The 16,747-nt window shown below is 39.3% G+C and overlaps 1 protein-coding gene across 1 annotated transcript in view; it reads left to right on the plus strand.

The window, feature by feature from the left end:
- CSK (C-terminal Src kinase) overlaps positions 1–16,747 on the plus strand; it is a 158,588-nt gene that overhangs the window by 135,952 nt on the left and 5,889 nt on the right. Inside the window, exons 6-11 of the mRNA XM_068275679.1 lie at positions 2,373–2,466; positions 4,693–4,758; positions 6,662–6,761; positions 8,973–9,063; positions 10,163–10,236; positions 12,433–12,628. Of these exons, the coding sequence (XP_068131780.1) occupies positions 2,373–2,466; positions 4,693–4,758; positions 6,662–6,761; positions 8,973–9,063; positions 10,163–10,236; positions 12,433–12,628 (621 nt within the window). The remainder of the gene's footprint in view (positions 1–2,372; positions 2,467–4,692; positions 4,759–6,661; positions 6,762–8,972; positions 9,064–10,162; positions 10,237–12,432; positions 12,629–16,747) is intronic.

Genomic DNA, 16,747 nt, shown 5'->3' on the forward strand with positions numbered 1-16,747 from the left:
CAAGGACAGTGGACTGTACAGATCAGCTCGAAATCCTCAAACAGCAGAGAATTAGAAGCAGTGTGGAAAGCACTATTACACTTCAGGGATCAGATCAAAGGATCTCATGTTACAATCAGGACCGACAACAAAGCAGTGGTTGCATTCTTAAACAGACAGGGAGGCACGAGAAGTCAGACATTGTGGAATCAAACATCAAAGATTATATCTTGGTCAGAGAACAATCTCAAGTCGTTGAAGGCAATTCACCTGAGGGGAATATCAAACCAAGTAGCGGATTTTCTCAGCAGAGAAGAGTTGAATCAAAACGAATGGTCACTGAATCCGGAAGTCTTTCAGAGAATAGTTTCGCAGTGGGGATGTCCAGAACTGGATCTATTCGCCAGGAGGAGGAACACAAAGTGTCAGAAATGTTGTGCCCTGTACAAGGAGGATGCACCTTGGGCAGTGGATGCATTCTCGATCAGTTGGGGGGGTATAATGACTTATGCGTTTCCTCCAATTCCATTGATTCCAAGGGTATTGAAAAAGATAGTTCAGGACAAAGCAAGGGTCATACTAATTGCTCCAATGTGGCCCAAACGTCCGTGGTTCACATTACTCAAATCTCTAGCAATATCAGAACCGATAATGCTTCCACTGACTCAGAACCTGTTGACCCAGGGTCCAGTGTCTCATCCAGAACTGGACATACTTCACCTCTCAGCCTGGAACCTGAGTGGGGAATACTAAAGTCTAAAGGATTTTCAGATGACCTTTCAGAAACACTGCTTAATAGTAGGAAGAAGGTAACTCGGGTAATTTACCAAAAAGCTTGGAGGGTCTTTAATGACTGGTGTACAGACAGGTCTTGCAGCAACAGGTCACTTAGATCTGTTCTGGAATTTTTACAGTGCGGATATAAGAAGGGCCTCAGTGTTAGTACCCTGAAAGTTCAGGTATCAGCCCTAAGCGTTTTTCTAGAGAGGAAAATAGCGCAGGAAGATTATGTGATCCGTTTTTTCCAGGCACTAAAGAGACTAAGACCATCTATAAAATCAAGGATACCGCCTTGGGATCTTAATACAGTCCTACAAGGTTTATGTGAATCACCGTTTGAACCCTTATCTCAGATTTCGGAAAAATTTCTCACATTAAAGACTGTATTTCTTCTAGCCGTTACTACAGCAAGAAGAATAGGAGAGTTACAAGCATTATCCATAAAGGAGCCGTACTTTATTGTTTCAGAGGACAGAATCACATTACGTCCGGATGCAACTTTCCTTCCTAAGATGGTTTCTTCTTTTCATAGAAACCAGGAGATTTATATTCCATCTTTTTGTGAAAACCCCTCAAATGATAAGGAAAAGAGACTACATTCTCTAGATGTAAGAAGATGTCTACTAGAATATCTGCAAAGAACTAATTCCTGGAGGAGGTCAGGCGCAATTTTTGTGCTGTTTGCAGGCAAGTCAAGAGGAAACAAGGCCTCTAAAACAACCTTAGCACGCTGGATAAAACAGGCAATTGTTTCAGCATACCAGACGCAAGGAAAAACATTGAATTCGTCTATTAAAGCTCATTCTACAAGAAGTATATCTACGTCATGGGCAGAGAGGGCAGGAGCCTCTATTGATCAGATATGCAGAGCTGCAACTTGGTCGAGTCATAACACCTTCGTGAAGCATTACCGACTTAATGTGTCTGCGGGCGCAGATTTATCCTTTGGAAGGAAGGTTCTGCAAGCAGTAGTCCCACCCTAAGCCTGATCTCTAGTATATCGTCTCATCCAGGGGTGCTGTCCGAGTGACGATCCGGGAAAGACAACTTTACTTACGGTAACGTCTTTTCCGGTAGTCAGGAGGACAGCACCCCTACAACCCGCCCTTAATGGGTGGAGAATCAAAGGTTTGTATAAGCATCATTAAGTATCCGTGTTATCTGTTTTATTTACTGAGGTATAGTAGCAAGTACGTAACTTATATAGGAGGCTGCCTGTGGCTTATGCAAATTCTTTATTTCAGTTTCCTGTCCACGGTGGGGAGGGAGACAGGTCTCATCCAGGGGTGCTGTACTCCTGACTACCGGAAAAGACGTTACCGTAAGTAAAGTTGTCTTTATCACTCATGTCTGTAGTTTTTACTTGACACAGGTTTGTTTTAAAGCAAAGAATTTTCAGAAAGAGGTCAGCAGTACCAGTGTTCTTGATTCTTACAAGCCAAGGTGTTCTACCATAACTGACATTTAATTTTTGTATTGACTAATAGTTTACTAATTTATAAACATTCTTTGTGATTTTAGGATCCCATTATGGTATTTTTGAGGTTTTGTTGACCTCTAGTGGATAAATTGGGAACTGCATGGCTAATGCAAGCACTTTACTTTATTTTCAGCATTACACTAATGATGCGGATGGCCTGTGCACCAATCTGATGAAGCCCAAATTAATGGAGGGCACAGTTGCTGCTCAGGATGAGTTTTCCCGAAGTAAGAAACATGGAAAAAATGTTTTATTTGTGGAGAAGTCAACCTGTGGGACAGTGGTACTGCTGTGTTCACTAGTTCGGCGTCATGCTTTTGTAATTGCTGTTGTCACACTTGTAATTTACTTCACTTATTTCATTTTAAGATATGGTTATAATGTTGGGTTGATGCAAATGTTATATATATTCGGTGTAATTGTATGTAGCTTTACTACATTGTGTGCCACACTTAAAGAAGGTAAAATAAAAATTACCTGTAGGAAGAAATCCGTATATTCCCATTTATCTTAAAGTGAACCCGAGGTGAGAGTGACATGAAGGCTGCCATATTTATTTACTTTTAAAAACACCAGTTGCCTAATAGTCCTGCTGGTCTGTTTGGCTGCAGTAGTATCTGAATAACACCAGAAACAAGCATGCAGCTAATCTTGTCTGTTCTGACAATACCGTCAGAAACACCTGATCTGTTTGTTTGGGGTCTGTGGCTGCAAGTGATAGAGGCAGAGGATCAGCAGGACAGCCTCAGTTTGAATCTCAGCTTAGGCAACTGGTATTGCTTAAAAGAAAATAAATAAGGCAGCCTCCATATCACTTTCACCTTGGGTTCACTTAAAGCACCATTATCGTAAAAACAATTGTAAAAAGTAAGCCCGTTGTGGCATGATGAGATACACATGCGTCTGTACAGTGGCAAGCTTTCAGATAACTAGCCTGTGTTCCTTTTCTGCCTGAAAGAGTTACCATTTAGGTATGCAAGTGACAGTTTGTCTCCAGTCGAGACCTAGGGATTAACCACTTAAGCCTAACTGGACGAATATACTTGTCCAGTATAAATGTGGAGAGTGCACCACCAGTTTGTTACTAAATGAGGCACATGTGGTATAATTTGAATCGTGAAGAGTTGTAGAATACATTTTAGTGTTTCTTAAAGCTTGGACGCACGTCACATAAAAAATAGGTAGGGAGAAACTCAATCCAACATGAAAAAGTCATTTTCAAAATTATGATCAAACTTAGGAAAGTTTTAACAAAACTACAAGAGACGTGTAGTAACATTTTAACTGTAATAAGTTGTAGAATAGAGTTTGAGTTGAGGCCCATGTCTTGAGTATTGTTTTAGTCACAAAAATAATAAAATTTTTGCATATTCTGTACCCAAATAAAAGACTTGTAAAATGAAAACAAAGTGACAGAATTAAAGAGACAAAAACATGTATTGTTACCTTAGGAACTTGGCTTTTTAGATATGTATGCCATGAGGGTATTTACTATTATTTTTGCAAATAATGTCTTGTAATCATCCATAGTGTACAATGAGGAAGCAAACACATAGTCTACATGTTGTAATAACTAGGATGGATAAGCAAATACATTTGTGGATTTAACTTATACTTAGCACTGTTTATTGTAAAGCTATATTGGGTGTAAATGGAGAAATAGGGTGTTTTTTCTATTTTTTTTTTACCTTAATTTCCATTTAAAATGCATATAAAATAAGGTAATTACTAAACAAGTTTCACACACTAAAAGCCTAATTTGTCCCAAAAAAAGAATATATAGATAATTTAGGTGTGATTAGTAGTAATAAAGTTATTGGCGAATGAATGGGAGCAGTGCTGATATGTAAAAATTGCTCTCGTCCTGAACTGGTTAAAGTAATCTTTGCTGATAAGGAATTATAGCCTTAAATCTCTTGCCTGGAACAGAACAGCTTCTGAGTGCATGGGAAAGATCAAAAAGGTCAATATAAAATATAAAATCTACTTATAGTAGTAGGAGGATAGACACAATTGTTTCTCATCAGTTTGTCATCTTGGCTTCACTTTGCAATTCATATGTATGCATAAGTATAAAATGTACATTTGTCCCAGAGTAAATTGCAGTATACAGTATATTTCTTCTTTACTATGCCGCTGTCACTCACAATAGGTTGTAAGAATCTAATAGACCTGACAGCTTTTGGATTTCTCCATCTCCTTATGAGGGCTTCTCACTGTGTTTTTTTTTTTTTTTTTTTTAATTCTCAAAATCCCTTACTGAACAGCAGATTGGTATTTTTGTATAGATCATTTTATTCAGTGGAAAAACACATGAATGAGTCCATACTTTTTGGACAGGTGAATGAGAAATGTAATTCTGGACACCACATATCTGACAAAATATTAAAAGGGGAGAGGCAAATGCTCTGACATCATTAATCCACTTAATCCACTCCTTGCGTTTGTTTCAGGTGGCTGGGCTTTGAAGATGAGAGAACTGCAGCTTTTACAGACCATAGGAAGAGGAGAATTTGGTGGTATGTAGTGGTGAAATATTGCCTTTGTGAATTATATTTTATAGAAGGCTCTGCAAACGAATGGATTACAGTCTATTCACATAAGCTGCGCTCAAATGTTCCTATGAGATAACAGTCCTCATACATATGACAATTGCTTCGGCGATTGCTCTGTTCAACATCAGTACTTCGGCAGGTTGCAATCAAATATACCACTTCAGTGAGACACCACCACCACACCCCAAGCAGTGGGCACTCACCGTATATATAAGACCCTCTGTTAGATGGGTCACCAGCGCCTATGGGGTCATCTGGCCGCCCCCTGCCTCACCGAGCACTTTCTGTTCACTGATATCACCTCCTCAAAGGATCATTACACCTCAAAAAGGCATAATTGGAACCACCATAGCGTAAAACCGTAAAAAATAAGCCGGGGAGTGTTTGCCACGGTCCAGGGCACTACGGGTATGCTCAGGCAGTCTCGGCGGAAGAGAAGTAAAATGGGGAGATCGCGCTTAGGACACATAAGACATGAGGGGATGGGGAGCTGTTTGCCATGGCTGCCATCAGCGGTGCCATTTTGTAAGAGTTAATTAGATACAAAACATTTATATCGCGCTTTTCTCCTGGCGGACTCAAAGCGCCAAAACTACTGCCAATAGGATGCGCTTTATAGGCAGTAGCAGTGTTTTATGGAGTTTTGCCCAAGGTCTACTAAATAGGTGTTGGCTTACTGAACAGGAAGAGCTGAGATTCGAACTCTGGTCATCTTTGTCAGAGGCAGAGACTTTAACTAGATAGGCTGATCCCTCTAAACACATAGAGCACACAACAGTTAATTTCTTAGCAACTATGAAGACTTTTTATTGTGTGATATACAAGAGTTCGGGTTTGCTTTTAAGGAAATGGGATACTATTTGAGTTAGTAAGACATGCTTGCTGCATTGTGTCCACTATTATTCTTCTCATTATTTTCGCACTATTTTTGTTTATCAAGCCAGCATTATGCATAGCCTCTCTGTACTGGTATCTTCCCTAAAGATACCGTATATCACAGTGCATAAGCCCCCCCCAGCGAGTAAGCCCCCCCACACACACAAGACACACACACACACACACACACACACACACACACACACACACACACACACACACACACACACACACACACACACACACACACACACACACACACACACACACACACACACACACACACACACACACACACACACACACACACACACACACTTACTTTTGACCTTAGAAATAGGCAAAAATCTACAACCCCTCCCCCCCCCATTGTGGTATCCTAGCCCCCCCCCCCCCCCCCCCTTATGAAGCGCACACAGTGGAGTTTGCCAATGGAAGCATATCTACCACTCCTCACGCCAGCTCTGGTCCCTGTATCTTGCCGGCAGCATCTGAACTGGCTACTAGAGCTCTAAGCTCACAGTCATGTAACAGTGATACTTGTGGCCGCAGCTGGGAAGAGGGCTATTGTATCAGATCCCTGCCTAAATCTGGTTTAATATTTAATTTGTTCCTGTGACAAATAAGGATAGTAAGTAAGTAAAGAACAATTTCGCAAAAAGCGAAATCGCCCAACAGTGTGCGGGCTGTGTATGCAGGGTTTATGTCACCTAAGCTGCCGCCTCTTTTCTGATGCGTTCCATGCCACATTCTGTCTTCTTACACGTCCACCATTTAAAACCAGAATCTCCAAGAGGATTAAACACGGCAATCAAGCACATTAGAAGGGAGGTGGTGGCTTTGGGGAGTCTCCCCTGTAAAAGCAGTCTGCTCCTCCGGTAAACCCCAGGAGGATTTCACTTTTACAGGTCAGCAATAAGGATTAAACAAATAAGACTGTTAGTTATGGAAGCATTGCACTTTAACATTTTTAATTCACTTTTTCTTGCAGATGTCATGCTGGGGGAATACAAGGGAGCTAAAGTAGCTGTAAAGTGTATCAAGAATGATGCCACAGCACAAGCTTTTGTTGCTGAAGCCTTAGTGATGACGTGAGTATATTCAATTACAAAGGGTCATTGTATCACATTGGTAACCGAAGCATATATAACATGTGCCATTTTTCTGTTAGATAAGACAATGGTAACAGAAATATATAGCCATCTTTGTTCTGGCAACACTTCACAATACATTCCAGATTGATAAGCACTCCTTAATAGTGGCTGCATGGAAAATTGGAGCCGTTGATTTAGCAGCTGCAAAGTTTGGTTGCTCTGATTAATAGTTCTACCGTTGCTACAGTTTTCTTTGTTCCTGCTATGATGATTCTGTGTACCACATAAGGTCCTGATACAGTTTTCAGGAAGTGTTTCCATCTTGTGTCAGGATCAAGTACGGTATGTAAATTTAGCTTTCCTTCATACAGATCTTAGAACAAATATACTTCAGCTCTCTCTAAAGTACAGATATTAGAAACTGTGGGGGCATATTTCTCAAATTCAATGCAATGTGAATCTGGTGCTAAACAGGTGCAGAATTTGAACAGCTGCTCAGTTACCAATGAAAACTGGACCAGGTATTCTAATGATTAGTGATCTTTGCACTAGTTTTGATAAATTTGTACCTCTATCTCCAGTGGCTTCATATACTTATTCTTTAAGCCAAGCACGTAGTATTTATTATTATTGTGTAATACAGCACTGACTTATTCTGCAGCGTTTTTACATAGTGTATATAGTCATGTCACCCTTAAGCATGTTCCTCAAACATTGGCATTAATTGTTCCCAGTTCATAAAGGCATGTTGAGTTCTCATACTTTTTTTTTTTTTTTTTTATTTCACAGTACAAAAAATTAAAGACTTTATAGTTGCTCGTTCTTTAATTTGTTAATTATCTCTACTTAAATACAGTATCTTGATGATGCAAATTTGTCACACTGTTCTTTTAAAGAGGAACTCCAGTGAAAATGTTAAAACATTTTTTTTTTTTGTTATACTTATTTTATTTTCAAAAGTACTGATTGCATTACAATTTGTCCACATTATGACAGTGATACATATATCAAAACCAGTAAGGAATGTTGCGACAGAGGTAAATTGCAATCATGGAAGAGTCTTGAGCATACTCTTTTTAAGTGAGAACATAGTCAGTCTGAAAAAACTCTAAGAAAAAGTCTTGGATCATAAGTGCGCGTTTTCAGGTGTGATGTTGATTGTAGATTAAGTCCTCGCTGTGATGAATAAAGAGTATTACAATACCAACAGAAGGAGTTGCTTGCGGATTTAACTGTATAGGAGTCGCAAGAAGAAGGAGGGAAAAGAAGAAGGAAAGGAAAGACTATTATATCTATCTAGTGGTGTATAGAAAAGTGGGGCCACTACAACACTACTCTGACCTATGCTTCGTCGAAAATGTGCATAAGGGATACCAAGGGCCTGGTTGGAATATCAATTAAGGTGGGTGGTAGATAGGAGAGGAATAGGGCCATGAGTCCCATATTTTATGGAATTAAAACATTTTTTTACAATAATTATGTATAAATGATTTAGTCAGTGTTTGCCCATTGTAAAATCTTTTAATTCCCTGATTTACATTGTAACATTTATCATATGGTGACATTTTTACTGCTGGCAGGTGATGTAGCTGCTGCTTGATTGTTTAGTAGTTGGAAACAGCTGTAAACAGCTATTTCCCACAATGCAACAAGGCTCACAGACAGGAAACTGCCAGGAGTACCATGGTCCCCAGAGTTTCTTGTGGAAGGGGTTTCACCACAATATCAGCCATACAGCGCCCCCTGATGGGTCTGTTTGTGAAAAAGAATAGATTTCTCATGTAAAAGGGGGTATCAGCTACTGGGATGAAGTTCAATTCTTGGTCACGGTTTCTCTTTAAGCAAATCTTAAACCGCTAGCAGGAGAACTGAGGCACGCAGGAGGATGACGAGGGACTCCGCGGTGCTTATAGGGCTGGAGGAAGCCCCGGGTAAGTATCAAATCTTTTACATTTGTTGTCTCAGGTATACTTTAAGTTTACTTTTATTTTTATTTTTTTAATAAAACAAACAAGGAAGACAAAAGTAGAGTATCTCACACATTAAACAAGCAATTCAGACCACTGGAGAGAAGTTTTAAGATCTGTACATAGAAATGACTAAGATTGCCTTTTTTGCCTAGTGTGTTCTTAATTCACCTGCACATATTTGTATTCGTACATGTTATTCTCGTCTACACTCTGTCAGAACATCAGTTTGTATTTTCAGGCAACTACGACACAAGAATCTGGTTCAGCTGCTGGGAGTTATTGTTGAAGACAAGAGTAGCCTATTTATTGTCACAGAATTCATGGCAAAGGTGACTGATTTGTGTGATGCATACTTTAACTAGTTTGGTGCACTGCTTAAAATAACTGCTTGTGGCAATTGTTTAAACACTTAATGAACACAGAACGTATATATACATCCAGTTTAGTTGTGGAGATTGCACCATAAGTTTGTTGCTAAATGAGGCACAAGTGGTATTTAATCGTGACAAGTTGTAGAATACATTTTGGTGGGTCGTAAAGCTTGGACGCACGTCACATAAAAAATAGGTAGGGACAAACTCATTCCAACATAAAAAAATCATTTTCAAAATTATGATCAACCTTGGGAAAAATTTAGCAAAACTACAAGAGACATATGTGGTAACATTTTAACTGTGATAAGTAGTAGAATATAATTTAGAAAGTTTTAGGGTTGAGGCCCATGTCCTGTGTATTCTTTTTAGTCACAAACCGAATCAAAGGCATTTACATTTTTGCATATTATGTACCAAAATAAAAGACTTTTAAAATGAAAACAAAGTGACAGAATATTATTTTTGCAAACAAGGTCTTATAATAATCAATAGTGTACAATGAGAAAGCAAAAAACAGAAAAGACACCTTTATTTCCAAACACAATATTGTCACCATACATTGTACTAGGAACATAATCCAAACATTGTCATAACCAGGATGGATAAGCAAATAAAATCTGTGGGTTTCACTAATGGTTAGCACTGCGTATTGTAAAGCTATAATGGATGTAAATGGAGAAATAGTGAGTTTTTTCAATTTTTCCTCCCTTCTCCATTTAAAATGCATTGAAAATAATGTAACTACAAAAAAAAAATGATCACACACTAAAAGCCTAATTTGTCCTGAAAAAAATATATAGATCATTTAGGTGTGATTAGTAGTAATAAAGTTATTGGTGAATGAATGGGAATGGGAATGTGAAAAATGCCTTTGTCCTGAAGTGGTTAAAGGTAGCAATGTGTTTGCTTAGAAAGCACTGTATTAGTACGGTATATGCTACATCTCTAAGTAATGTTGAATTTCATTTTTTTTTCTTGTTTCTGTGTTTTACTTGTATTGCTTTGGCTGTTTGACTATTACAGCTCTGATCTGGCTTGTGTTTTCACTTCCCAGGGCAGTTTAGTGGACTATTTGAGGTCTCGTGGAAGGTCGGTACTAGGTGGTGAATGTTTACTGCAGTTCTCTTTGTAAGTATCCTACAACCAAGTTCAGTAAATGTGATTCAATTGCTATTGTCAACACATGGTACTTTGCAAATCCAGCATATGAAAAGAATCTGATTATCTTGATGTGACATGATCAGGATTGCCCTGCTCATTATTAAAGGACAACTGACACAAAGCGAGGCTGACATATTTATTTCCTTTTAAACAATGCAAATTGCTTGGCTGTGCTGCTGGTCCTCTGCCTCTAATACTTTTAGCCTTAGACCCTGAACAAGCATACAGATTAGATGTTTGACTTAAGGTGGCCACACACCACACAATTTTATAAATATCTTCCCAATTCAAGAATTGCAATCAATTTTTCTGACTGATTGTGACATTTCAAAAACCTGACCCCAGTTATGAATAAAAATGATTGAAAACTCTGAGAAAATTGCTTGGGAGTGTATGTAAGGAAATTGACGGTCTACCACACGCCATACAATTTTCATAAAAATTGATTAGAAAAATCCACAAACCCCGTTCAACTTGTATCGAATAAAAACAGGAAATCCGATCGGATTTCTTGCTCGAATGAAAAAAAAAAAAAAAAAAGCTTTTGATTTGGGAAATCAGATTGTTTTTATCGAATTTCCGTAAAATCAGATCATTTTATTGTATCGTGTGTGGCCACCTTTACATTGGACTGCATTTGCCACATGCCTGTTTAAGGTGTGTGACACCTACTGACAGACACTACTGACACCAAAGTGATCAGCAGGACTGCCAGGCAGCTGGTATTGTTTAAAAGGATATAAATATGGCGGCATCCATATCCCTCTGCGTACGAGAGAAATCTGCGCAGGATACTTGGGCGCAGGATACAGCCTGTATGGCTTATCCTACTCCTGCACAAGTTCCCATCGACGGTAAATACTATCCCCCCTCCAGGCCGCCATAGATGGTGAGGAATTAAATAATTCGGCTTCCAGCAATTGCAGTAGTTGTAGTGTTTTATAAGTCATTTCAGCTCTGTCTTTTGACGGCGCTGAAGTTACTCGCTGCTGCGCCCAAGTCTCCTGTGCTAGAATGAATGTGTTTGATCCCTCTCAGGTTAGTTGTCCTGTAAACTCTAAAAAAAAAATGAATTTTTACTTTTTGTTTGTACTTTGCAAAATGACCACTGTTTGAATCTACAGGAAATGTTCATTTTACATGTATTTAATTTGCCCATATTCCGAGTAACATAATGGGCCACATTAGGCCATTTTATGCGAGTTATGCAGTTGTACTGTGCATACTAGAATGTGGGTAGAATCAAAATTGTTCGATGTGATGATTCCGTACTCAGCGTACCCCAACCCTGTCCCCCAGGCCCACCAACAGTGTATGTTTTGTGGAAATCCACAGAAGTTGTTAATCAACTCTGCTAAAACACGAATTACCTCACCTGTGCATGTTTGTGGTTTTCTGGAAAACATGTACTGTTGGTGGGCCTTGAGGACAGGGTTGGGAAACTCTGCAGCGTATTTCACTAACTTAGAACTTTGTTCTGTGGCTTGTAGCTGTGCACATGATTCTGCTTCTCAGTATGCTCAATGAGGTGCAAATAATTCAGATGCACAATTATGTACATTTTGTATGAAAATGTATGCGGCTTGAAAATGGAACCTTGGTGGGATTTGTTTCCACCCATTTTCAAGCAGCATAAATGTTCATACAAAATGTACATAATCCAACATCAACTCAGAATTATTTGCATCTCATTAACCATCCCTACTTAGTACAAACTTATCTGAATGTGACCTGTGTTGGCAATCCCAGCTGAGCCAGCAGGTTTGCATCAATCACGTGCATATGGAACATGGGATAAGTTATCGTTGGCTCAGTGTATATGGTGTAATTTATGCAAAATTTGAATTGCATGCAAATTTCTAGAACACAGCCCTAGCACAAACTGAGATGTCTGCAGTATTTATAACTGTGTAGGAATGTTCCATATTGCATTTATACTTGTAGGAAGGTAAAGGGTCACAGCATGCATAAAGAGCACAGAAAGCAAGTGCTATGATTTTCCGCGGTAACTCATTGTTAAATGGTTTCAAAATATTTTTCTCAAGACCCCTCTTGAGACACTACCTTGTTTGTAAATTGAGAGCCCCCTATATGTTGAATTGCTTATGCGATTATGTGTGACAAGATCACTTATTTGTACCTTGTCTGTTCTCCTTTTCCCAGAGATGTGTCAGAGGGTATGGAATATCTAGAAGCCAATAACTTTGTGCATAGAGATTTAGCAGCACGGAATGTGTTGGTGTCAGAAGATAACATTGCTAAGGTCAGCGACTTTGGACTCACAAAGGAAGCTTCTGCAATACAGGACACCAGCAAACTTCCAGTGAAGTGGACATCACCAGAAGCATTACGGGAGAAGGCAAGTTCACATTGTACTGCACAAACCTGCAAAGTACTATTGGCAATTAAGAATTAAAGCTGGTAATACATTTAAAGAGAACCAGAGACGAAGCACCCTCATGTATTTTATTACATTTATCAGTGGGAACATGACAGTAAACACCTACCCTGCTTTTAGTTTCATTCTTATCTGCTTAATTAGTCTATTAACAGCTGTGATAAGAATCCCCGACTGGCTCAGTCTAGGTTTGACCTGGAATCATTATAGCTGAATCACTCTTCTGTGGAGTCTTTTCAAGCCCAAGCCTGCCACCTCCTGGCTCAGATTTCCTGCTTTGCATACTGAGAGCTGTGATGACATCGGAGGGGCTGCTGCTGCTGAGAGAGAATCTCTGAAACAGACAGGTGTGGCAATATGATCTGTGTGCACTCTGCATAGATACTGTTGACTGCAGTTTCATTCCTATGAGAGAGACTTCCTACAGGCAGCTGCACATCATACCAAAATCAAAGCACACAGATGAAAGGCTGCAGCCTTTCTAATATAGCCTAGATAGCAGCCTTTCTCATATAGCCTAAACAGCAGCCTAGTCTCATATAGCCTAGACAGCACAACCAGAACAACTCATAACCCGGAAGCAGAAGGGATTTGAGCCGGCGGCCATATTTGATTTTTCCTGGAGCAATAATGGATAAAAAAAACTAAAAAAGGCACACCAGGGCAGCGAAATTATCAGGTAGAGCATTTATTTTTTACAAGCTATCGACTGATATGTTTATTTTGTGTGAAACGTTCATCTCTGGTTCCCTTTAAGGCTAGGTTTATAGTGGTCAGTTGCATAGCGCATGCATTATAACGCATTATAATGACTGTGAACTACAATGGGGACTGGACGTAGATTTTAAAGCGGTATTAAACCCAGCATTTCAGGTATGAACGCATTTCTTCTTATATAATATACGACCACAATTTTTTTTAACAGAACAGCAGTCAAATAGTTAAACACAGGACTTACTTGTCCAATTGAAAGCTCCTTGCAGTGAAGTCCAAATCCGAAGAGGTCATAACATTATCTTGTGTTTACTTGATTGTAGCTAGAGAGGAATGTAAACATTCCCTGGCTGTGGTTAAACTCCTTCTATTTCAATCGTTTTTATTGGGTTTTATAAGATAAAACGTTAACATAAATCTGCACAGACTATATAGACATAGGCATATGGATAGGCTGTAGGAAAGGTTACAGTCGTGTACAGGATTTAACATCAATAACAATCGTAACAGGAATAGTAGGGATAAACATAGTCAAGTTTCTGAGGTATTGTTGACCGGCATACATAAAGCAACCAGAGGGTTGTGGTAGTTTGGGGCATTGCCTTCGTTGTATTATGTAAAGATTAGTCTTGGTGGTTATAATTACGACAAAATGCCTCTTGCCCATTCATAGAACTAAAATTTTGGCTGAGCAAGAGCCTATTTTGTTCCGATATTGTGATTAGCTAATGTTACCTGTCTCCCAGTGGAGGCAGGAGTAGATATCTGGAAGGCCCGTCTAACAATAAGTAAGGAAAGTAGTAAAGAAGGAAGGGGGGGAGAGAGGAGAGAAAGACGTGGGGATAGGAAGAGAAGTGGGGCAGGGTATGGGACGAGGAGAGAGTCAGCTGTTGCAAATTAGTCAGGGCAGTGAGGGCCAGGGTGGCTCCGGGGTGTCAAACCGTGCCAGTCCTGGCGCTATAGTCAGCCCCTAATAGGTATTCCATGAAGGAAGACCAGATTTTGTTGAATTTAGTCATGTTATCTTCTAGTCTGGCTCGCAATTTCTCGAAGAAGAGGATGCGGCTTAATCTGCTCCTCACCAAGTCGAAGGAGAGGAGACTAGAGTTCCATGCTGCGGCAATTGTCAGTTTAGTTGCTGTAAAGATATGATTTACCAACATATTTTGCGATTTAGTAAGATTTGGGTAGGGAAGGCCCAATAAGGTATGGGTTGGGTTCCTAGGTATTGGTTGGTTGACTAGAGAGGAAGCCCAAGTACACACTCTTAGCCAGAGTCGGCGGACTTTAGTACATTTCCACCAAATATGGACATGAGTTCCAGGAGCGTTACAGCCTCTGAAGCAATTTGGGGATGTATCGCTTTTAAACTTGGCCAAACGGGAAGGAACCAAGTACCATCTGAAAAGTAGCTTATAGTTAACCTCGACTAGGTCGGCATTGATAGAAATTCTGGGGATATTGGTCCAAATGTCTGACAGATCTCAGGATCGATCGAGATATTTAAGTCTTTCTCCCAGTCAACTAGGTTAAACTCCTTCTAATGCTAGGTACACACAATGTGTTTTTCGGTCGATTTTCTGTTCAATCGATTTTCTATTCGATTTTCCGATCAATTTCTGGCTCCATTCTCTTATCTTTTCTTATCTATTTTCATTCACTTCTATGAGAAATCGACCAGAAAAACAATCAAAAAGATCACGATGGCTCAGAAAAAATCACTGGGTACATTACAATATATAAATACAGTATCAATCAATAAAATGCAATAGCAGCTTTCAGATCAAATAAACTGTACTTTGGGAACTTGTAATTTCTAAATGAATAATCATACTTGTGCACAAAAGCAAATATGTTAACTGTATGGGTTATAAAAAGTAGGTTTAATATCGCTTTAATACAAAGCCTGCACGCAGGGAGTTAGAATAACATGATCAGTTACAACGCAGTACTGTGAACAGCCCTTTAGAAATTAATGGGCAGTGAGTTGACGTGCAGAATTATTCTGCAGTGCAACTGAACACTGTGAACTAGGTCTGAGGGTTTAATTTTCGTACTGTGGTAACCACATTTTCTCCTACTACTCTTTTAGATAGATTGTATCTGTATTACAGAGAAGCTGGCCTTCACTCAAAATCTTTTTTTAGGGGAAAAAAAATCCTCACCTTAAATTTTTATAAAAATATTCCTTTCCATAAAATTCCTTGATAGGTACAATGACCAGAGCACTACTGCAGACATCGACAGAGTACCAGTTTACTGGAATCAGCAGAAGTCTTTGTTCTGATTCCCAGCTTGATGCCTAAAAATCCCTGCTGATACTTACCACTTTCTAGGGTATAAACCACATTTCTATTAGTGTGATCTGTTTGTGATGCAATTTTCTCCCAAACGCAATCTTTGTACTTCCATGTTTTCTTTGTGATTCAGCCCTATGCTTTGTATAGGAGCACGAGAAAATTGCATAGCTATCGCACTGCTATGTGATTTTTCCCTGCGATTCGGCAATTCCCTGCTTGTTGTCTTGCATCACAATTGTGACATGCACCTGACGGATCGCGGTAGTAGGAACTGGAATGAAATGTTTCCTAGGGGAAAGAGCCCCTAAGGGTAGGAACACACTAGGCAGAATCGCATATGCGTTTCCACTATGTGCTATGGAAAAAGCAAATGCGATTCTGCCTAGTGTGTTCCTACCCTCAGGATTTCAAATTTCTTTGTGACAAGTAAATAAACTGTATCTTGAGGTAGAGTATTGCAAACTACTTTTCACATTAATATTAACCCCTGATGCAACTCTCATCTCCTGAGAGTTTTTCTCATGTTACCTACACATTATGTTTTCAGGATCTAGAAAGAAAGAAACTGCTAGAAGCAGCTAAAAAAAGTAATAACAAACTTAAAGAGGAACTGTATTGAAAAATAGTATTGGGGGGAAATTAAATCAATACATTACAAAGTGAGAAGTTAAAAAATAGAAGTGATCAATAAGCAAATATTTGCCATGTAATTTGTTCATCTTTGCTAGTGACAGACAAGAAAAAACTAGACCGTACCAACTGGCAATATCTATAACCCCATACACTAACAATGCAATAGGCTAAATTTCAATAGATTTTTAGTGACATTTTTTTTTAACAATTACAAGAACAGTGTATCAAATATTTCAAGGTATGTTACACAAAAGGCACATCTATAGTGCAGATTTAGGTACTATTCCAGCATATGACATTACGTCATAGGTCACTCCATTAGGGAGCAGCTCAGTCATAAGGAGCAACAAGTCCGAAAGAACAGGATCAAGCCCGCCACTAGGGAGGACCCTTCTAACATGGAGGACAAGACTCTATCCAATCCCATCTCTCA

This window comes from Hyperolius riggenbachi, chromosome 3 (genome assembly GCF_040937935.1).
Source record: "Hyperolius riggenbachi isolate aHypRig1 chromosome 3, aHypRig1.pri, whole genome shotgun sequence".
NCBI lineage: Eukaryota > Metazoa > Chordata > Amphibia > Anura > Hyperoliidae > Hyperolius > Hyperolius riggenbachi.